Here is a 23,792-nt window from a genome sequence, read left to right as displayed (position 1 = left end):
GCAGCAGCCTGAAGTCTGTTTCTGACATTTCATTTTCCTTTTGTATGAAAGGTTGCCTAAGCTGGCCTGATTAACCAATTCTACATCACTTGCTTTTGGTTCAACTTAATTGTTTAACAGCAAGGACAGCTGATATCTCAGCAGTGGCTGGGAAAGGAGCTTGGGGTTTAGGCAGTCCTGTGCTGTGACTGAGTGGGACAATATATCTGTATTTAGGCAGTTACTTTTATTGGGGTTTTTTTGTTTTGTTTTGTGGTGTTAACCTCTTTAATTCCCCTTTTGTTCTTCATCGCTGTCCTCTGATGTAGGAACGTCAAACTCGTGGCTGATCCACAGAAGCTGGTTAATACTGAAGGCCATGCCTGATGTAAACTGCAACTAAAGTTTTAACTTGCAGCCCTGAGGATAAATTTGCCAGTTATGTAAAGAATTAATTTTGCACAAATTTCTCCTTGTGCTTGTGTTTTTATTTCATGGTTCAGGGGATTGTATTTTGATTTTCTGGAAGTCCTCTTCTGAAATGACCTCTGTGCCTCATCTTTCTTTCCTCCATTGTTTCCCACCATTGCTTTGAGGAAGATTTTTGTTGTTTCAGAAGTGTCATGGCAGTTTTTGCAAACAAAAACGTTAACCACGTTTCTGGATGTCTAGGTTAGAGTGATTGCCTTAAGTGAACAAAGAATTGTTGTATTTGTTTGTCTGATAGCAGATGTCCCATGTCTGGATGAACACAGTGTACGGTGTATATGTAAAACACTTGATTTTAACTTCAAAGATTACACTGTTTAAGGAGGCAAATGTTATTGATAATATTTTGCCACATAAGATGCTGCAGTATAGGAAAGAAAGATTTCACAAAACAGTTTTGGGTGTTCTTAAACATACACACACACTTTTCAAGGATTTGGGAAGTAGTGTATGGGTTCAACCACACTGTAACTGATGCCAGTTAAGAGTCCCACTCAGAAGCACTGTGTGTATGCAGAACAAAACATAAAGTCCTTGCCCTAGAAAGACTTGCTAGTGCCTACTGACAGGCAGCTGGCAAAGCACAGGAAAATAGGCCTTTATCACAGTAGTATTGCCATCCTGCTCACCCAGCAGTTTTCTTTTTTGTGATAGTTTCCAAGGGGGGAAAAAAATTCTTGGTGTATTTTGCAAGTAGACAAAGGGTGAGAAGTTCTATAGGTTTCAGGAAGCATGTCTCTTGTCAGGGAGAGCAGAGGAAGGAGTGCAAAGAAATGTCAATGAGATGATGGAATTTATTCTGGTTGCTGATGTCTCAAATGTCTTGCTAAGGACAAAGGTTTGTTTAGAGAGAGGTGCCTTGAACTGCACCCAGAAATGGAGGGGACTAGACTACAGAACCCATAACTTGTCGCAACCTTCAGGCATGCCATGAGGTCAAAATGTTTTGTGATCTTGGTTTACTCCTATGGGCATGTATGCCAGCAGCTTTGCTAGGAAGGGAAAGGAGATTATCAGTAAACCAGAAAAAGAACAGGGAAATTTTGGTAACTTTATCAACACAGAATGCAGCTAGTCACTCCCCTTGAAGAGTCTTGGCTCAGGAAGAGGTAATCATTTAAACATCATCAGGGCTTCTTATGTCACATCTCTCTGCCGCTCGTTCTTCCTCCTGTGTTGGCTTAAAGCAACAAAATACCTTGTAAAACTCCCAAGTTCCTTTTCTGCATCAGTCAGATTGTTTCTTAATACTTTGTTAAGGTGAATAGAAGGGATGAACTATGAGGTTTTTTAGTCAGTGAATGCAGGCTGCCCAAGAGGCTTTGAAGGCTTAAAGGATGAAAGAGGAAGAGGAATGAACTTTCCTGAGTCATATTTGTCAGTGTGTCAGAAATTATTGCAATAAGCAACTCAGCAGATTGCCCCATCCATCTCTTTAATCCCTCGAAGGTATTTCAGCAGAGGAAAAGGGGTGGTTGTAAATCAGAAAAAAAAGTGAAGCATGAATATGTTTTTGGAATCCTAAACCAAAGTCCTTCTGAAGTCTGTTTTTCAGACTTGGACTACATGTTTAGCGGTTGCTTTCTTTCCTACTCCTAGTAAGCACGTCCCATTCAACGCTGAGAGCACGCTGTGCTAGGCAAGGTGGAGTGTGACTTTGTATTTCCTGGTGTTGTATCAGGTGACAAGAGGAGGCTTACTGCAAGCTGTGGGTGTCTTTCTTAAGAAAGGTTCGCTTTCTGTTTCTTTCTTTAGGTGGTCCACTTGGTGTAATTGGAAAGACTTTGTCACACATTTTTAATGGTATAAACTCAAGTAGAAGCAGTAAACTTTTATAAGCTAAGTAATTGACTCTTTATTGTGCTGGTACTCGTGTTAGAATAAACTAATGATGCTAGCTGCTCTAACTATCAGTACATACAAAGTTGTATTTCAGAAGATATCCATTTCACATGCTCTCAGAGCAGACATTGTATAACAAATTTATAAACGACCTTATGAAAATTGTATGTGTTTAATACACTAAGTGAATAATCTTCAGTAGATCTTTTTAATGTCATAAGACACTTCAAACTATTTTCTTAGTAGTAGTCTTTTTCCAAAAAAAAAAAAAAAGGAAATAAAGCCCAAATACTTTGACTAAACTTCTTTTGGCACCAGTAGTACAGGTGATGATATTACATTTAAATGTTGAGTTCAAGGATTTCTTTTTAAATTTTTTTTGTTGCTCAATACCACTAGAAAGGGGTTCCATGCAGTGACCCTCCAGAGAGCTTTAATTTTTAGGATTCTGTCCAGTGTCTTTCTACCTTGTGTTATTTTATCTCTGAATTTTTCACTCCTTATTTTCACAAGAAACAAACTGTAATGAGATTATGTTCCAATATTTTGCTCTTTGAACCAATGTGTTTTTTCTTGCTTAAGTATTAAAGCAAGGCTAAGGTTTCATGGTACAAGGTGGTTGACAGCATTATCAGTGTCAGTGTTACTGGCGTACTCTGAAACGTGTGTGCTGCAAACTAGATAAAGGATGTTCAAAACTTTACAGTGTTTTCTCTGATCCCATTCATAGCGCAGCTGCTCAAGCAACTGTGCTTGGTGCAACTGTGGCAGTGGGGTGTTGGGAAGGAAGGGGAACTGTGTTAGTCAGTATTGCTGCAAGGCTCTTAAAATCATGGTTTAATAGTACAAAGCACAGTGGTACCACCAACTGCAAAATAAGGTACCATTACTCCTAGAAGATCTGTGAATCTTTGCCATTCACTTGTGAAGGGTGATGCCATTCACATCCCAAGTGCCCTTTTTATTTCTTTCTTCACATTTGCAGAGGTAAAAGTAAATTCCATTGCTTTCACCTGTTGTAAAGTGGAAACAAAAAAAATCTTCTGTTCCCCTTTGCTTTTAAAATCTTAGCAGATTTTCTTACCAGTAAGTTGGAAAGTCTTCAGAGATGACATGTAGTGCAACATATTTTCCTTCACTGACAAGAAGTCAAAGTTCCTGAAAGCTGACCTGATTTACTGCCTTGTCACAAATAATCTGGGTGCAAATCATGCATCCCTTGCTTATGGATTGCTACTACTGAAAGTCAGGTGACGATGATTTAAATGACTTCCTATTGCAGAAAATGCTTAAAACAGTCTTGAAATAGTTTATTAATTATTATGCCATATTAGAATCAAAACTTTTCTTATATCTTTGTGTGTTCAGAGCCCTTGAGAAAGTTCTGAGTGACTCCATGTTTTCACTGCAGATCTCTTGAAACTTTTTCTTCTGATAGTTCTGATCTTTAGGATACATTGCAAAATAAAGCTTTTCAGAAGGAAGATTGGATAGAAGAGAGCTGTCCTGAATGTTTTTATTGGGAAGCACTCTAGCATTGGTATCATATGTCACTATATTTCAGAGTTGAATTAATTTGGGAGCTCGTAAATTATGCAAAGCTAAACTCAAAACTGAAAGTTGATATTGATCAGGAATTGTTGAATTATGTCTAACTAATATTGCACTTGCAATAAAAAAGTGGTGTTTTGCCCAGGAAGGAGTGGTGATGCTATTCTGAAGAGAAAAGCTCGCAAATTATGGACTGTCTTGTAGTGAGATTTTACCTTCTTCCCTTTAAGGAAAAAGTAAATCTACAAAGTGTTAGAAATTCACTTGGCATTCCCTTGCTACAAAACATATTTGTAAATGTACATTCCCAAATCTGTTGTTGATATCCAGAACGATGAAGGGCAATTTACAGGAATAAAAGAACATGTGATTATAAATCATCAGCCATTTAGCTGAGTTCTCTGCTTTATCTGACAAGCATATCAGACGCTCTCCTTCATAAACTGATTGAGCTCCAGTTTGAAACTAGCTGGGATTTTTAACTCTTGCTGCTACTGCTGGTAAGCTAGCTGAGTTTCTGTGGCCACTTTGAACTCATTTGCTCTTGTTCTGTAATACTGTGTTCCAGCTTAGTCTTCTCTTTCTCAGGTAATAATTTTTATACTGTCTAACTAAACAAGCACAGCTTTTCTAATCTTTTATAATTAGTGCTAGGCTTGCCATTCCTATAACACAGCCTATCTGCTTTTTTAGTTTCTGCATCTGTTAAGTATTTGCTTTCTTCAACATAGCTGCATGCACATTGCTCTGCAAAGTCACTTACCTTGCTGGTGTTTATCCTCAGATCAGTCACCTTTTTTTTTTTTCCTCATTTTCCGTACATAACTCATTCTGTGATTGACTTAATATTGCTAGGCTCCCAGATCCTTCTCTGATGTTTGCAAGTATGAAGTTCCCAAATTGCAGGTCAGATTTTTGTCATTAATCTCCAATGGCAATGGCTGTTTACTAAAAACTTTCATTCTGTTTCTCTTCGTTTCTTCCTAAACACCACAGCAGCTTTTTCCTGTGTGATATCCTAGTTCCTCTCCGTGCTGGCGATGCTTTCAAACTTTGGCATCGCCAATAAACTCCATCAGTGTTCCTCAGTCTTTCTGCTGAGGTTGTTTAGCAAAGGGTAAATGAGGGCCCTCAGGCTGCTCCTCTCTCTTGTCTCTAGTTCTATCATGGCTGCCTGTTCTCCTCTCTCTTAATCATGTAATCATCATTTTTCTTCTAGCTTTGCTAACACATTCCTGTGTAGTGCTGCAGCAGTTTTTTTTCCTGAAGACCACATTGATGAGATGTTGTCACATTTTCATTAGTGGAGGAAGGTTTGTATCTGGCATAGCCTGCCTCTGGTAGACAAAGGTTATATTTCTTACTTAGCTTAAATTCTTTTAAAATCATTCTTTTCTTAAAAATATGTTTGAAAACCATTTGGCTTCTATCACTCAGATTTCCCCCCACTCCTCTTACATTACTTGAATATGGGTTTTGATACTTCTCAGATAAAAGGCACCAAGGGAAAAGGAAATTATTTAAAATGTTGATATAAGCTTTATGGGGTTTTTTTGTTCCAGGATTTTGAAATTCCTGATTCACTCTTTGTTAAGAGTAGTGTATTCAGGTCTTGTGTATTTTGGTTTTTTAATTCCAACTTTAATAAATTACGGTGACATCACTTTATTAGCTTCTACTTTTTAATTTGTGTGGCTGAAGACCCTTGCAATTTGTTTTAATTTCCTTTGCTGGCTCTGACTCTCATTCTGTAGTGTAGCAACTCTGTCTGTCTTTTCCTTTCTTTTAGAGCTTGTGTAATTAATAGTTACGTATCTTCTGCTCAAAAAGTCTACCCTGCAGGACAACAAAGCTATGTATTTGACTGCCTTTTCTCTTCATGACCAGGAGTTACCACTGTTACCAGCCCAGATGCCATGTGAGAGACCAGGCATTTTACTTAGTACATTTAGATGAGTTTGATTTCACAGGTGAAGTGATTTCAGTGTGAGGAAAGCAATTAAAACATAACGATGACATGATAGAAAATAATGAAGAGATAGTGTGGCCTTGCATGGTTGTTTTCAAGTTTTTTTGAAACTTTGCTGGTGGATGGATGCTGCTCTGTGCCTCACTGGCAAAGGAATTAAATGGTTTTCTCACAGACTAAGAGCTGTGAAGCGGCACGCCTGTGTGTCGGTCGTGTGCTGAATGAAGTGTCACACCATAACTGAGCTGGCTGGGTCAGAAGCAAGCAGAGAGCTGGACATGCATAGCTTATTTGAGAAAGCCATGCTTTCTTCTCTTCATGTGGGTTTTCAGAGTAGAAGGGAGACGTAGTGAGATAGTGTTTTGGTTGGGACTGTATGTGCCTGGGGGATTTGCCATGATGATGATGGGGAGGCAGGAAGGGTGGTGTGAATCTGTTCCTGGTGGCTGGCTGGCAACTAGGTCTGGCTGGCTCCTGAGGACCTGGTGTCTTGAGGAGACCTGTCCTTTCTCCTCTTTCTTGCCCAGTAAAAGACAAGGAGACAGAGCTGCTGAGTCCATAGCTTGTCTCCAGTAGCACACATTCTCTGATTGAAAACTCCTGGTCTGTCTTGTGGCTAAGGCACTGTAGTGCATGTCAGGAGGCATACATCTTGTTACCACCTCCATCCTTGACTAGCTTCGTGGCCTTAAACAAGTAATTTCGGCCTCCATACACAGATGTAATCCCATTCTTCCTGATTTGTTTATTCAGTTTATAAACTTTCTTGGGGGCAAGAACCATCTCGCCATCGGAAATGGGGAGATGCCAAACACTAGAGTAATGGGAACTTTAAGGTAACAGGGCTTTTGTAGAGCCATGGCAGCTGCTAGTACTTCAACATGCATCAGGAATTCACTGACAAGCTGACATGGTATTTTAATGCCCTGTATGCTGCCCTCTTTCTGCAACGTGTCTGTCTGCGTGCCCAAAGAAGGGCAGCGAAGCTGGTGAAGGGCCTGGAGCACAAGTCTTATGAGGAGCGGCTGAGGGAGCTGGGGTTGTTTATCCTGGAGAAAAGGAGGCTGAGGGGAGACCTTATGGCTCTCTACAACTACCTGAAAGGAGGTTGTAGTCAAGTGGGAACTGGTTTCTTCTCCCAAGTAACAAGCGATAGGACGAGAGGAAATTGCCTCAAGTTGCCCCAGAGGAGGTTTAGATTGGGTATTAGGGAAAATTTCTTCACTGAAAAGGTTCTCAAGCACTGGAACAGACTGCCCAGGGAAATGGTTGTGTCACCATCCCTGGAGTTATTTAAAATACATGTAGATGTGGTGCTTAGGGACATGGTTTATTGGTGGACTTGGCTGTGTGAGGTTAACGCTTGGACTTGATTATCTAAAAGGTCTTTTCCAACCTAAACAATTCTATGATTCTATGTTAGAGCTTAACACAACTCTTTCCTCTCTCAATGACATTCATAAATTAAAAGTATGGAGTGTACAACTGTTAAGGGCTGTCTGTTATTCTCGGGCTCAGGACAATTATCCAGGGGTAAAAACAGATAGGAAAGATCTGTCATCATTCAGAAAGTAGAGGTACTGCGTAGTTCCTGATAAATAAAATACCATTCTACTGAGTAGAAACTGATGACATTGCAACTTCTGTGCTATTTATTTTCCCTTCCCTCCCCAAGTTAGCAATCTTACCTAGTTTTAAAACTCCCAACTCATAAAAAGCAAATAAGCAGTTCCTTTTGTTACCTACTGGTTGTATTGCTTTTATTTATAAGAAGAAAAGAACCAGAGGTTAAAAAAATGCAAACAGTAAAACATCATATATGCTAAAGAAGTTCTCTTAATTCATCACTTGGCAAAGGAAATAAAAGAAGGGTCCCTAGCTAACAGCGTTACTTTTGCTTAGGGTTATTTGGCAGAAAATCCATCATCCTCTCTCCATTTGTGAGTATTTCATATTGACTTACAACCTTTAGCAAGGGTCAGCAGGGCAGGGTATGCATAAAGAGTTCAAGTCCCATTTCAAAGGCTGAATTTTAATTGTAGTGGATGGTTTATTTTTAATATAATTTGAAAATGAAAGCTCTTTATTGGATTTTTTTGTTTGTTTGTTTTACTAGCTTTTTGATACTGAAATCTAATGTTCTTTTTATGGACTACTTGCATAAGAATGAGGTTTGTTCAGACATTTCCGTCACGTTAGAGAAACCGTTTTTTGCTCTTTTTTTCTGAGTCATTGTTCTGAATCTGCAGGCAGGAGTGCTTTGTTTTCTGAAAGCTTTTATAATTAAAATTGTTAATAATGTACAAATATGGAGGGGGCAATATTTGTTTATTTACTTTGTGAACTGTTGACTTAAATCTTGAAGGCTCTAGAGAAATCAACACAAATGTGAAATGTGGTAAGGACATAAATACATGCATTTCCATTTTTTATTATAGTAATTATATTTGGCGGAGTTTTAATATCATCTAGTACAAGTTTATATTTAGCAGAGTTGATTTGCTGTTTTCCACTGGTATTCCATAAACATGTGCACACTGAGAGCTCAATTAATAGGCGTTTCAGGGAGAATTGTTCAAAGGTACATTGTCGTCTTTGGGATCAGAACTCCAAAATGTTTTCTTCTCATCCTGTGCTACCCACTATACCAGCCCAATTGAAATAATGTCATGGTTTGGGGAAAAAGGTTAAGGTATGTCTTTAGATGTTCTTAGAAGAAAAATGCACATGCAGAGGGTTCTTAAGATTTATAATTGCAGGTGGTTTGTTTTGCCTCATAAATTTTATGAAGTACTCTATGATAAGATAATACAAAAGAAAAATACTGTGATTTCTCTGAAAGTATGCTGACTTTAAATCATTGGGTTTTTTTAATTTTCAAACAACAAACCGTATGTGTTGTTATATGCTGGGAATTTCTAAATAATTTTAACAGAAAATAGTTATTTCACTTTGAAAACAGAAATTAGGTTTGCTTACATATCTGATCTTATGACCTGGTGGGATTAGCTTTAAAGAAAAATATCAAGAATTCATGACTAGGGATATAAATATGTTTCTAAACCAATTCTAAACATGTTAATTAGATTGCAAATAATGCTGGGTTATGTATGGCCAGTGTGATTTGTTAATGGGAAGAGTGTTGCTTTGGCAAATAGCCAAAGTGCTTTTGAAGGTCAGATGTTGACAATATTTGAAAGTGTTCAGAGACTGTTCTCTGATTCTACAAAATAATACATTAAAAGAAAAGATTAATATCCTAAATGGTATATCAGGGTCACTTAGCTGCTCTGACCTTGTCCTTTTATTTTTGCAGTTTTATATAGCTACTGTGTAATTAATTTGATTTGATTGAGAAAACAGATTAAATTCAAATACAGCAAGAGAAAATGTGGATTACAACCATTTTTTAATTTGGGGTGGCTTATCTGTCTTTTATATGGTCTTTTTGTTGGTCCCTTTATCCTTGATTTGCTATGCTGACAGCTTTATTGAAGCTGACAATCTCAAACTCTTCAACTTTCCTTCCTGCAGTAATAAGGCACATGCTTGTAATGTATCTTCAACTTAGCCCTGACTGCAGGCTCTGAGTGGGAATGAAGCTTTGGCGACAGAGCAGATGCTTTACATGCATGAGGACACTGCATCTATCTGCTGCCTCCATCTACTGCATCTCAGACAGAGCTCCCAAGAGGCTGAGTAACAGCTTCATAAATCAAGGGTTGCAGGTTCAGCTCTTCCTGCAGCCAATTAAGAATTCAGTGTAAAGTTTGAGGTCCTTTGCTGCACAAGGAGTGAGGAAGCACAAAAATGCGGTGGAGAGTCAAGGACAACAGAGTAGCTGAGATAACAAGATGATGGGCAATTACGAAGAGGAACTGAAAAAAAAATTTATAATCTGTAGTAAAGGGGGATCCACTAATAATGTACAAATATTTCAGAAATGGTAATGGATAGTTTGCAACAGCAGTTCTGTTGCCTTGATTACAGGAACTGTGGTTAAGTGGAGAAATCCACAATAGGCATTAAATAATTGGCTTAGCCATGAGCAGTTGAAAAGATTTGGCTTGTAAACTAGCAGAATTACAGTTTGGTTTGATTTTGGTTTTGGTTGTGTTCTTAATTGGGAAATCCATGTAGGAAAATCCTTCTCCATGTGGGATTTGTTGGTGTGTGACCTTAGTACCTTCACTCTCCTCAGTTCGTAATTCTTTCTGTAAGATAGATTACTCATGTGCACACACATATGGTTCAACAGACACAGTTACTTTCCACAGCAGTTTTAACCAGCTGAGTCCTTTTTCCGCATCCAAAAAATACAGGGAAAACAGTAAATACATATTAATAAGTTCAACACAAGCCATCAGTCTTACACTTTGAGTAGAGGTTCAAATACTGGTTTTGTGCAGTTTATTTTAAGAATATAGGTGATTACAACCAAGCAAATGACTACCTGCGAAAGGTATTGGAGGGCTTACATGTGAAAAGCTTCCATGATATCCAGAGTTGCTCCTGCTGTATTTCTCCGTGCATGTGGCTATTTCAAAGTCTGTGCAGCACAGTGGGCTTTACATGCCTGCTTCTTTTAGCTTCATGTGCTCTGCTGTGGCTTATGCTGCATGTTCTCAGCACTAGGCATTTTTCCTTATCTCCTGAAATACTACTAACAGTAACCAGCACTTTCTCTCTCCATGCAAAGTCTTTCTGTGTATTGATATCTTAAATTCTGTATGTGCTTGATACATGTATTGCACTCTTTGTAGAATTTCCACCAGGACAGAGCTCTCCAGCTAAGCTCTCGGGATGGTCTTGTAGATTCATTTACAGCCTTTGCATCAGATGTTTCACTGGGCCAGTTTTTCATCAAGACAAACTGCTAATGCAGTGAAATACTCTTCTTTCTAGGGATAAATAACAGGATATATCCTTTGTCATGAATTTCTAAAACATGGCTCAGTAGTTTTGTCAAGAATAGTGTTGCTGGTGTCCCCTTCCAGGCCAATCACAAAGGGAAGGCATTCTGTCTGCTAGCAAAGACTTAAGTGGAATGAAATAAAACCAGAACCTGTTCCTCCTCCTAGGAGGAGGATTCAATACATGCATATGCTGAAAAGACAGTGCCTACGTCATGGACAAAATCATTATCATGATAAGCAAGCACCCCCCAGAATTTTAGAAGGGCAGAGTGGGGAATACTTCTCAAAATGTGTGCCTCATTAAAACTCCCCCAGACTCTTTACTAAGGCAGCAGCCCAAGGCGAATAGTTGCATGCATTATCAGGTAGGTTTACATTGCAGTGATTAATGACTCCATGCCTGGCATGCCTCGGGTGATTGCACCAAGTGACAGGAGCATTGATCATCCTGATTCAATGGGGGCTCTTTGTTGTGTGGCATGCGTCGCAGCCTCAGCCGACACCGCTCTCCTGCCATCCATGCACAGGCGCTTTTGTTTTGTGATGAGAACAAGGAGGAGCGCATGTGGCTGGCAAGGTGATTTCCTGGCCTCGCCACCTCTCATAGCCGTGCCCATCAGAAGGCATGCGGGGGTCCATGAACGCCCACAGCCCAGCGTCTGGTGGTGGTTGGTTAAATGGGTTTTGGCTCTGAGGGTACCTTGTATGGCTGCAAAAAATTATGTATTTGTCATTCACTACCTGTATCGTCACTCATTGCCTGATTATATTTCTGCTGCGCTTTAGAAAGTACGTCATCTTCCAGGGTATATGCTGAAGTGGTGTTCTGTCTCGAGAATAAGATCCTTTGTGTCTCCTCTTTCCTTTTTCATGAATCAGTGCGTTATTGGTGCTAAGGCAGGTGTTACTTCGTGGCCATTTGATGAAATGGGTAGAACTTTTCCAGGGAAGAGATCTTCAGGCTCTCTGCCAGCCTCCTGAAGTCAGTGTTTTCCAGATGCTTGTACCATGACTTCTCAAAGCATGTTCAAAGTCCATTTTCCGTAGCTCTTCCAAGTGGAGTAGGAGGAGCCAAAACCTAAGACCTCAACAGAGAGAAGCTTCAGTTTGATGGAAGGTGTATTTGTGGCAGGAGCTTCAGCCAACTGGATGTTTTTAAAGTGAAAGTAAATGAAAGTCTGGTCGTGAGATACACAGAGAGAAACATGGTTTAGGTGTGATGAAATTTATTTTAAGCGCTTAGGGTAATACCGTGGGTACTATAAGTTAATATACTCCTTACAGTTGGGGAATTGTAGAAGATCCATCAGTGCTGCTGTTAATTATTCCTTCCACACAACTCCAAATAAAGAAGTGGTGAGCTTTTAGTTTTGTAATTACCAGAAGGCTAATAATTCTTTGCCAAAAGCCATGATGATCTCTTAAGTATGAGATAATGTAATTGCCTTATTCCTATGCCATTAATTGTGATCTATTTTAAAAACGTGGTCATCTGTCTTATGAGCAAATGATACTCTGTTACCTCAAAGGAAACGTGCTATGAATGGTAAAAAGATGCAGCTAAAATTCACAGTTCTTTTGTTTGAATTTTTCTAGTTAATATTGTAACAGAAGGAGGTTGGAAAAGGGGGAACTGTGTATGTTTGGTTAGTGTATTCAGCTGTGCATTACAATTCATGTCAGGGGCCAACACTTAGCCTATGAGTTATGGGTCTTTACATGAGTATAAGACACAGGAGTTAAGAGAAAGTGACTGTAAAACCCAGCAGGCTTAGCAGAGGGATTCAAAGAAACGTGTAGCCTGTGAAGCCATATACAGCTCACTTTATTCCTATTAGAATGAATTGTTTGTGGTTTGTAAGATGTCTTCAGGTTTTTAATCTCGAGTAATAAATCTAAATAATGACCTCATTATTAGTGAGCTGCGAGAAGATGTCAAATTTTACATTTGAAATATCAGAGTATGGTTTGACAAGGTGGCTAGGGATGAATTAACAGTTTTCCACTGTTGAAATGCGTCTCCCTTCCTTCCCCTGCTTCTGTTTGTCTGCTTTTGCTGCCTGTTTGAACATGTTAAGACACTTGTCTGATCTCACTTCAGCTGATTCAAATCTAACCCAGTGGAAAAAATATTGGGTTTTCTATGTTTTTCTGTTTGTTTGTTTTCTGGTTAGCAAATTCCAACAGTTTACCTTGCAACTAGATGAGTGCCAAAACCTGCAGGAAGTCTGACCAGCAGGGAGGGAGCAGGGGAGAAAGGTGGAAGACTTAAGAGGGAACAGGAATTGCCCTTTCAGCAAGGCAGGGTGCTCATTTAGTTCAGCCACCCTGTAAAACCATGCCCTAAATTGGCGCTTTGTAGGCAGGAATCACTGCAGTTGCACTTCTGTATATTCTCAAGAGGGGGAGGCAAGCAGAGCTGTGGAGATGTGCAGAGCATGCTTTCTGTCACACAGTGCCACTCCTGTCAGCTCTTGGAGTTTTCAGTTTGATTCCTCCCCTGAATTTCAAATCCGACATGTGCAGCATACATATATAAGCAGGCCTGTAAAACCCGCAAAGAGGAATTGTATCCTTAATTGTGAGAGAATTGAGATTTAAAAGTTATCTTCAGCTGTCTGGCTTGTCATAAATAAAGTGAACTTTCTGCTAATTTTTTGTCTATAGTCTGGGAGTAATCTGTATAAGTCATTGTGCCTATTTGTTTGTTTAATGTATGGGATGCTCTTGGAAAGTTAACAGCAATTGGTATATAAAGTAACTGTGAGAGGTTATGCTGTAACCTTTAGTTTCTCATAAAGCTGCTCTCCATTTCAATGGTAAAATTCATCTCTTATGGAAAAAGAAATGTTTCTGAGCAAAAGGTTGAAAGAATTTGTTATGGGGTCCCAAGGGAATCAGCACATAAATGAAGTGTATTCCTGGGAGCCAAGCTCCCTGTGCAGCCCTGGCTGCCAGGAGGCAGTGACAGTCAGCTGAGACCTGAGACTCTTGGCCACTGGGGACAAGTTTCCTTTGGAGGAAGGCAGCATGAATTGAACTGCTACTGTCATGGGGTATAATGGCAGGGTACTTGAGTGTAAATCGTTGGTTTCAGCTGACATTGTTTGTGTGGAGAAGTTGAAAATTTCCAGGAGATTTGATTTTTTTTCTGCCAAAGAAATTTGTATTAGGAGAGGTCTCATGAGCTAGAGCTCAAGTGTTGCGGCTTGGAGGATATGCCGGTGGAACCAGAAACCAGGCATTTATAGTGTGTCTCGGGGTGCTCGTGCAGGTGGGCTGCTCTCTGTCTACATTTGAAGAGGCTTCCACGCAGAGAGTCTCACGTGAATAGTAGTCTACTATTGAACATAACTTCATATAGTTTGCTCTGTGAGAATAAAGTTTATTTTGGTCAGGACTTCTTGTGGAAGAAAATCTATTAATCGCTGTTAAAAGTGTGATCCTTTTGGCTTAAGGAGCCAGGACTGCCATATCTGCTGGTTCAGTCAAAAGCATGGATTGGTGGTCAACAGTCAGAAACCTCCAGTGCTCGTACCTCTGCAGAGCACATACTGCCCTGGCATCTTTCTTTAACAAGGGGTGAAAAGTACCTGTTACCTCCAATAAGCTTATGTTCTGCTAAACTAAGTGGCAAATATTTTTCCTATTACCTTTTCTCCTAGGCCTCACAACAACAACATAAAACTTTGATAGCTGATGGAAACTATTTTCTTCATGGCATGAAAAATGTTCAGCCTTAATATATGCATATGTAGTTTTCTGCTGGACTTCATGTTCAGAGGTGGTAGCAGCGAGTGCCTGTGTTGTATGCCATCTGAGAATGCGTCAGGAGAAAAATGAACAGGAAAACTTCCTCTGTTAGGAGAGAGGGGGAAAAAAAGAAAGAAAAAGAAAAAAAAGTATCCGTTACATTCCAAAATCAGTCATAATAATGGAAGTTCACATCAGATAAATTGCCAGAGTCAGAATGGACAAACATCTGGCTTATTCATCCCTAGCTATACTAACAAAAATATGATATCCTGTTAGAGAAATCACTGATCATCCTAGTTTATCTTGGCGGTTGTGCACCTTGGTATTTTTCACTTAAACAAGAATGTATCAGTACTTTACAGCTAACGTGCCTCCAGCTCCAGGTTCACAGTTCATGTGCTTCTGTGACTTTGAACTCTTCTTTTCCTGAGTTTACCAGCGGACAGCTGCACCAGAACAGATATGTTTACATGTGGGGAGTAAATGGCAGCTTGCAGCTCAGAGTTTCCATTTCCTTTTACATTGTTCGGGAATCCAGTCTCACAATTTGTGTCCTAAAGCTTTGCCTCGTGTATGCATCTGACTTGGCCCTTTATAGTACAAATGTTTTATTTTGACATTGATTTGTTGATACAAAGGGCTGACTAGAGAGAAGCTACTTTCACTAGAAATTATCCTCAGTTTACATGAAGTTCAATTGTGGGTGAAATATCTTCTAAAAAAAATTCTAAACATCACTTTCTGTAAGGCTTTTAAGCAGTATGTAAATGTGAGGCTAATGTGGAACCACTTTATGCAGCTATAGCATGATAGATGTATTTTTAGGTGGAGAAAAATTACATTTTGTATTAAGCATGACAATGAAATCTGATTAGCTGCTTAAACCGTGACACTGTCTATTTAAGCTATTGTCATGTGTAGGTGATAAAATATTCCTAGATGTGCTTGGCAAGGCAGTTATTCCATGAAGAGGTTATGGTAATTATAAACAAGAAACAAAACCATCAGAGTGATTTGTTCATTTGCCTGAACCCTGAAGTGGAATCAGACTTCAGTGAAGAGTATCGATTGTTCTGACTTTACACTGCCCGACAGACTTCTCATCATCGCTATTGCCTAATTCCACGTTTATAAGCTTTTCTTTCCCCTAATGAACCTAATTTGAATATTTTGGCCTCTTGCTCTGAACAAAAACTATGATTTACTGGTTATTTTGGTAGCTGAACTGAGTGAAGTAGATGTTGTGTAAATGACCTGTAGAAAGACCTATAGTAATTGTGTTGTGTTTTGCCTACTGTTGTTTTGAAACAAGATTTCCCAGTTACCCTGGTGTGTTAGAATGAGCCTAGCTTTTGGTCACCCTTGCATGGATCTTTTATGAGAATAAATTGTTTGAACTTATTGGAGCATTTTGATGCAGTTTACTTCTGATATATATGTGTATATTAGTTGCTAGATTTCACCTATGTTCCATTATTAAAAGTAATGTAATGGTAGTGCACTGCTGATACATGAAATCTTAATTTTTAATCTTCATTCTCATGTTCCTTATGATAGTTGGGCTATAAAATTGAAGCATAAAATCAAACAGCAGAGTATTTGTAGAATTAGGTTTTGTACTTTTTATGACAATGCAGTGAGACAGTCCAGAGAGCTGTACTCACTGAAAATCACACCCAGAAAATAATCTTTTAGTACATGTCTGGATCATTGTCCAGTCTTATCAGTTCAAGAAGGGGATGTGGAATGCAAAGTAAGGCCTGGGACTGTAAAATCCCTGATCTGGGTCAGCCTATGTTGCCATGGGTTTATGTTCTCAGACTGGAAGAGCAAATACCTGTATGTTTTCTATGACCTCACTGAAGGCAAATAATTTACCTCTTTACTTTCATTAGAATTGCTATGTTTGTGGCTGGGAAATCAAAGCAAGCAGTTAACATTATGCCAGCATCATCGCATCTATTGCAAACCCCTTACCTGCTTGCAGGGCAGAAGCCTAGGTAGCAGTGATTCATGGAGCTGGGAAGTGGCTGCTTGGCAGGGGACAAGGTGAAGAGGCTTTTGGGGAGGGGAGCTGAAGGTAGGTAAAGACTCTGTGTAGGCAGTTAGTACTGGTTGCATCATAAACTTTCCTTCAGTTGAGGGTACAGCAGACCACATCTGCTTAGGTAGATGTTTGTTCCCAAAAATCTTCATCAGTTCACCTGTAATCTGTGATTGCCTTCTGTTGACAAACCGTGTATGAGAAGTGATAACTGAAATAAATGAACCCATGTATTATTTTAAATTTCTGTTGTTATATTTAAAGTGATTAGCTGTTTTATCTCATAATCTCTAAATGTAGACTAGCTTGAAACTTCCCATTCATAGTCTGTATTTGTTTTTCATTGGCACTTTCATTTGAAAGCAGGAAACAATCTGAAAGTAATTGTATTAAGTGTTTCAGCGCAAAGATTTTAAAATATAATAGCTTGGCATATTACTCTATCTTCTCACTATTCCTCAGAGGAAATAAAACAGAGTTGCAACTTTTCTACTACATCCGTTTTCCTTCTGCACACCGGAGAAAGCACTGACATTCCTCTCCCTTTCCTCCGCTTCAGATGAAGAAATCCTATTCTCCATGTTGTAGCACTCACTCCAGTGAGCACCAGTGTTCTGTTAGTTTTTCAGATGTCGATATAGGATTTGAGTTGTTTAGGCAAATGTGCATTTTTGCCCTCCATATCAAAGGAAAGCATTACAAAGAATAGAGGAATATGCACAGCTGCCCAGATAAGTGTCCCCACACAGCTTTCCTGGGCATTTGCCCTGGCTGCTTAGCCTGCCTGAAGGGTGGCTAGCACCTCCCTGAGAGCCATGAAGTACTGTGTGAGCAGTTGCTGTGCTTACTGGAAGGCTGACATCTCTTCTTCTCTCTCTCTAAAAGGTAGACTTGCAATTCCCCTTTCTCTAAGGAAAACTGACCCTTGAAAAGCCTTGGCATGAAAAGGATTAACTCCCTGGAAACTTTGTTTGGAAATGTTAGGAGACTGCTATGTGTATACGCTGGCAATCTCTGTAAGAGACAAATTATTTTCCCACCCTCTCAAGTACTTGCTAGTTTATCTGTTGTTTATATTAAAGATTGATTGTGGTTATATATTCCTGACTCAGAGTTCTCATTAATCACACTGTGCCACATAAGACATTGGAGAAGAAGAATGGGGGTTACTGGAAAGCAGACATGTGATCCCTGGCTCTGCTTTTTATATGACTTATCCTGACATTAGCTTTGTTCCTCTGAATTATTGTGTTTGTGTAAACTTTTTTTTTTTCCTTTGTTTCCATATTTGGTATGTCTGTTTTTCTCAGGGCTATTCAGAAAAAGATAATATACTTATTACAATGATTTTGGAGAATGTTAATCATGACACTTGCCATGTTACTATTTCAAGAGGTCCCTGCTCCCCCCCGCATACCCACCCCCTTGTTTTCTAGCTCTTGCTTTCTCCCCCAGCTCCAGCAGCCATTGCCTCCCTCTGAGCAGAGCCACACAGGCAATTGTTTCAGCCTGTGCAAAATGAAGAAGAGGTGGAAAGGACCGGTGGGGTGAGGACAAATGCACAAAGGCTGGGACTTCCTAAAGCGCATCGGCTGCAAACAGAAAGATACTTTCTCCCACAGCAGCAGAGCAGATCTGTGCCTCTTCCTCCTTGACCCTGCTGAAGGTTTCCAGCCCCGAAATGTTCAATCAGCTGTTCATGGTCCCCTCCCCTCCTAAGCATGAGAGTCAAAACTGCTGGCAGGAGTGAGAGAAAGAAAAGGGAATTTACTAGTTTTTGTAAGTTGATTGGGGCTATGAGGACGTTACCAATTCTGCTTGAAGTCAGGTCCAGAAGTCTCTGGAGCAAGCAATTTTCCCACCCTGACTCATCTGGCTGAAAGTCCCTTCACATCTTCCAGAGGCACATATTGAACCCAACTCTTCAGTGTGTTCTGGTGGGAAATAGTTACATAGGCAATTTTTCAACCAACAGGAGATTTAATCCCTTGAAGTTTTTAATTGCTGTGTGCTTGTGTTTCTCTAATAAAAAGAAATTTTTTTGATTTTAAAAGAAGCAGTTGAAATAATTGATATTTGACAAATCACAGCAGATTAGCTCTGAAGAGCCTGACATCATTTAATACAGATTATTTTCTCTTTTATTTGTAGCTCTGCTAAAAATACGTTGCCAGGCATATCCTAATTCCGCACAGATTTTTCTCCTGAGTCATGCTACATTAATCTGACTTCTTTGGTGCAAAATCCCATCATAGAATTCATTGTTTAATAGTATCTTTAATACTGAGACATGACTAACTGCTGGTTTGTGTTTGTAATTAAACATCCTCTCCACAAAAGCAAGAGATGACCAGAAGTTCTGCAAACCTAGGAGAATTTAGGTCCATTAGTTGTGATGAAAGCACATCTTTAGCAAAATCAAGGGGGGAGGAATAATGTAGGGAAGTCATATCTGTAAGAGTTTGCAAACATTTTAAATAAATATAATTACACAGAAATAGATATTTTAGAGAACTAGATGTTTTTAAAAGACTTTGATTCAAACTAATTTGGATTGCTTGGGGGTTTTTCCCCCAACATGACTACTTTTGATGACATATTGTACATATCAAGAATAAAAGAATTTATTTCTGAGTTGGGAATAGTTTTTTTAATCAGACTCAGTAATGTAAATAGACCTCTATTTGAAAGTTCATTCAAAACGGAGTACTGGTGTGTATTTAAGTGCAGTGTATGCTAAAGTAGAAATATCCCCCAGTGTTTAACTGAAAGCATGTTTTATGTGTGGTTTTGTTTTGTTTTTTTAAATGTTTAACAGTAACTGAAGCTGGCTTTGGTGCTGACATTGGGATGGAGAAATTCTTCAACATCAAATGCAGAGCCTCTGGCTTGGTTCCCAGTGTGGTTGTACTCGTTGCTACAGTGAGGGCTTTGAAGATGCATGGAGGTGGGCCAAATGTAAGTTTTTGCACCTTTCTTGGAAAATAAAATTGTAGCTAATATTTGAAATAAGTAAAATATCTTGGTTTAAGAAATATTGGGGGTAGCCTATGGGGCAGTATTTAGATATCCCTTCTGAGTTACCTCATCTTATAAATGTTACCTCCAAAGGTAATGTAGGAATGGAAAGGCACAAATGAAAGAAGAGGGTTGAAAGAGCTCTGAAGAAGTACTAAATCTTACTGAGGGAGGGAAGTTTATTTGCATGAAAAAAAAAAGCTATAATATGTATATATATTCTTTTCCATGCCTTTTGAAATAGCGTTTGTAAGTGCACTGAAGTAGTCACAGGCTGGGAAAGTTGGCAGCTGAGGAGGAATGAGAAGAGCTTGGGTTTGCAGTAACGTGAGTGGAAGTAGGCAACATTGTTAGTGAAGGTTTTGAGATTTCTTTCACTGCAATAATGGGAACCCATTCTGTCCTTTTAATCTGCTCAGGTGAATTCCCTCAGGAATGCTGAGGCAACTGATAAAATTTTGCAAGTGTTCTCCCTGTGTACCAAAAGTCACCCGTATATCACTTTTTGCTATTTAAGCTACGATGAGACTTGTACAGATTACTGTTTGTAGAGGTACTCCTCAGTCATACAACCAGACCGGACTCTGCTAGCCAAGCAGACAGACACTTAACTCCTAGAAACACTTTTATCTGCCCAGCAGCATGCAAGAGAGTGATGCTGCCAGGGAAACAGTCTCAATGGGTGAAAATACCAGAGCTGTTTCCACAGCCACAATAATTTTGGAATGCATGGTCTCCCTTACAGCTAATCATCCCTTAGAGCTAAAGCTGAGCTGTCCTTTTTCAGTCTTTCAGGTTGATGTAATTATATAACTTTCTATCATTTTAGTCTACTTCTAATGCAAGTTTTTTTTATTTTTAATGATAGTCCTCCATGCCTATCAAGGCAGATATATTGTCACATGTGTTATCATTCAATCTAGCAAAAATAGGACTTAAATATGTCTTAATAACTGTCTCTATTTCTGTCTGATCTGTGTCTTTAGAAGTATAAAGCTTTCATTTGTTGACATAATGCATCATAGAGGCATGCAGAGTACCAGATACTTTTACTGGGAGATTTCTAGCAAAGTAAATTACTTGCATGCAGTTCCTTGCCATGGGCAGTAATTACAGGACACCCAAAGGTGATGTTCCTCTTCTAGTCATCTGTGTTACTGTTATTCCTACAGGCAGCTGTTGGAGGTTGCTGTCCATAGTCTTTGCACTGCTGGTGTGTTATTAAGCATGTACAATGGGATCCAATTACCTTCTCTCTAATAAATCTTTTACAACTAGTTGCTGAGTCACTACCTGTATCTTGCTACCTAGATACAATAGGAAGTGTTGCTATTCTCCATGTACTGGTGTAACTTGGAATAAAACAGAAGCTGCAGTCAAGCTATGATGTTGTGCACAATGTATGTGCTGACTGGCAGTATAGAAACTAAGCAGAAGTGCACTTCTGACCATTTAGGGTTATGACAAGTGTCAATCTGTGATGATGTCAATTCTTTATTTTCCCAGGTAACTGCTGGTGCCCCCTTGAAGAAGGAATACACAGAAGAGGTAAGAGGAACTATTATAAAACTTTAGGAGTTTTTGTTTAAAGGGACAAAATAATGTGATGTATGGAGAATCAGAATTTCTCATTCCTCTGGCTGTATAGTGTGCAGCTGCAGGTTTGACAATAGCATGCTCTGATGCTGACATTCAGTGAACATCTTTAACAGTCATTGGCAACAAGTAAAGCTGTCTCACCTTCCCCCAGCCACTTGGTGTTATCCCTCTTGTTTGTGCTATGTGTGTGACTGCATGACAGATTGCACTGAGGAAATGAGCTAGCTGAAAAATAACCTTTTTTCAGTAGTTTTTCCAGGACCACTAAGTTTTCAGACTGATCAGCTCTTCATCCCAGTCCATCATACAGGCATTTATGGAAGCACAAAAGCAGAGTGGTGCAGGGGTCAAAGACACTCCCTAAAATTAATGATAGCTTAACCTGTTAATTAAACAACAGGTTTATTCTGCTTGTGCTTCACGTCTGGTGTTGAATGTCACTCAAATGAGTGGATTCTTTGTCTCTTCACTGCAGAAAAGTTCTGGCCTCTTGGTTTTATCAGGCTAAGGATACGTGTATTGTTGCAATTAAGACAAGGCCTACAAAGTATGAGGTAAAAGAGTACAATAAGGAAAACCAGTAATGTGCTTTTATCCTGGATATATATGTGTATAGAGATTAGACTACGCATATAGCATGTCACACCCCACCCCACTACTGTAGTTTGTTTATAAACTTTGCAAACAAGAGACTAACAGCCCTTTCACAATCGTGACAGGCAATAGTCATCAGCTGCACTGTCTTCTTGTGTCCCAGAAGAGAGCAATGCATTCATGTACAAATTTTGGACACTGCTTAGTTACTTAAATATGTCTTTTGCTTATTAATTGAAGTAAGAATTAGTAAGATAAGTGCCAAAATATTTTTGTCTGGAAGCATTTTACTTGACTGCAACTGTTATGATCAGCACTGTTTATGTTCACTTTAGTTTATGGAAAATTCTTTGGCTGGAGAAGACTTGATGTTTCTTACCATCTCCATTAATTTTTATTTAATTGAACAGAACCTCCAGCTGGTAGCTGATGGCTGCTGTAATCTACAGAAACAGATTCAAATTACTCAGCTCTTTGGAGTTCCTGTTGTGGTTGCTCTAAATGTCTTCAAGTAAGTCTGTTCTTTCATTACTCTTGTGAGTAAATCCACAGTTCAAATTTCACACTTTTCTTGGTTTTTAAATTAATCTGTTTTGGCGTGAAGAAAAGAAGCTATTAAAGAATTTCCTTTTTTCATCATGAACACAAAGACCTTTAAATCCTTAGCCTGTTCTTAAGGTTTCAAAACCACAAAAAAAAGTATATACTGTTCTGGAACTATTAATCTTCCATGTTAATTAGCTATAACAAGTACAAAAAGTGTTCTTGAAACATGTAAATACATATGCTTTATATAAATGCATTATGTATATGGCATAATTCCTATATAGACTTGCTTTACGAGTGCTGATGGTAGAATAAGGCTAAGTATATAAGGTTCTAGAAGAGAACTAATTAAACAAAATAATGAGATGGAACTGTTTGGTTGGCAGAACTGACTCTCCTGCTGAGGTTGATCTGGTGTGTAAGATTGCAAAGCAATCTGGAGCGTCTGATGCTGTACCTTGCAATCACTGGTCTGCTGGTGGTAGAGGAGCAGTAAAATTAGCTCAAGCTGTGGAAAAGGCAGCCAATCAGAAAAACAGTTTCAAATATCTCTACAGCTTGGAGGTAAGGTTTTGGGATTTTTTTTTTTGGTAATGAATGCATGCTGCATCAGTGTTGGATTTAAAACAAGAACAACATCGCAACAAAGCTATCTAACATACTTGGAAAGGGGCTTGACTTGGTTTAAAATCACGAAAGCTGGAGAGAACAAACAATCTGTGGCTTGTCTAATCTGAAGAGCAGGATACTTGCTGATAATGCTCGTTATTTAGTGCATTGAATGATGTTTCTTATACTTTCTTGTTTAACATAAAAGTATGTCTGTAGGTGGAACATTCACAAATTATTGTGGGAGACTTCTCCACAAATATCTCACAGTCATGATACTTGTCCTGACAATCAGTTCAAATGAAATACAGTTACTATCTCACAGTCATGGGTATTGCACCAAGTTGTGGCTCCCTGAAGCATTCACTGTCTGTATGAGAAGGATGTTGAGGTAGCACGTGCATGTTCATGCTACACATCTGCCCAGCCACACAGGTCAATGCAGAGAGAAAGCATTGCCTTTACCAGCACCCACTTACACACCCACAGCCCTCAGATAAACGAAGAGCACAAGTGGCCCTGTCCTGTTCCTTCTCTCCTGCTCATCAGAATTAGAGTCTGCTAGTACAATATGGCACACACGATATATGGGTCACTGCTGCCGTTGGTCTTAGATCCTCAGTCTCTCCAGGAGCAGCCCCCAGTGCCCTTGCCCTGCTCCAGTTGCTGGCACCAGGGTCCCTGAGCCCTGAGGTTCACAGCTCACTCCAGCTGCTGACACTCAGACGTCTCCTCTTGCTCTCTTGTGTTCATACATACACACCTAGAGCAGAGAGCACACCCACACAGAAGATAGTCAGAAATCAGATTTAATGAGAATAGAGGACAGACTGTGGTGCTCAAGCACAGAGCTTAGCGAGACAAGCTACTGACCAAACAC

General features: G+C 39.4%; 1 protein-coding gene across 1 annotated transcript in view; it reads left to right on the top strand.

Annotated features, from left to right (window-relative positions):
* MTHFD1L (methylenetetrahydrofolate dehydrogenase (NADP+ dependent) 1-like) overlaps positions 1 to 23,792 on the top strand; it is a 153,331-nt gene that overhangs the window by 71,958 nt on the left and 57,581 nt on the right. Inside the window, exons 21-24 of the mRNA XM_010581930.1 lie at positions 19,365 to 19,504; positions 21,071 to 21,112; positions 22,168 to 22,268; positions 22,690 to 22,867. Coding sequence (XP_010580232.1) covers positions 19,365 to 19,504; positions 21,071 to 21,112; positions 22,168 to 22,268; positions 22,690 to 22,867 — 461 coding nt within the window. The remainder of the gene's footprint in view (positions 1 to 19,364; positions 19,505 to 21,070; positions 21,113 to 22,167; positions 22,269 to 22,689; positions 22,868 to 23,792) is intronic.

The sequence above is a fragment of the Haliaeetus leucocephalus genome, unplaced genomic scaffold (genome assembly GCF_000737465.1).
Source record: "Haliaeetus leucocephalus isolate CR32 unplaced genomic scaffold, Haliaeetus_leucocephalus-4.0 Scaffold819, whole genome shotgun sequence".
Lineage (NCBI taxonomy): Eukaryota > Metazoa > Chordata > Aves > Accipitriformes > Accipitridae > Haliaeetus > Haliaeetus leucocephalus.
Note: the sequence above shows the minus strand (reverse complement) of the source record. Positions and strands in the feature narration are given on the sequence as shown.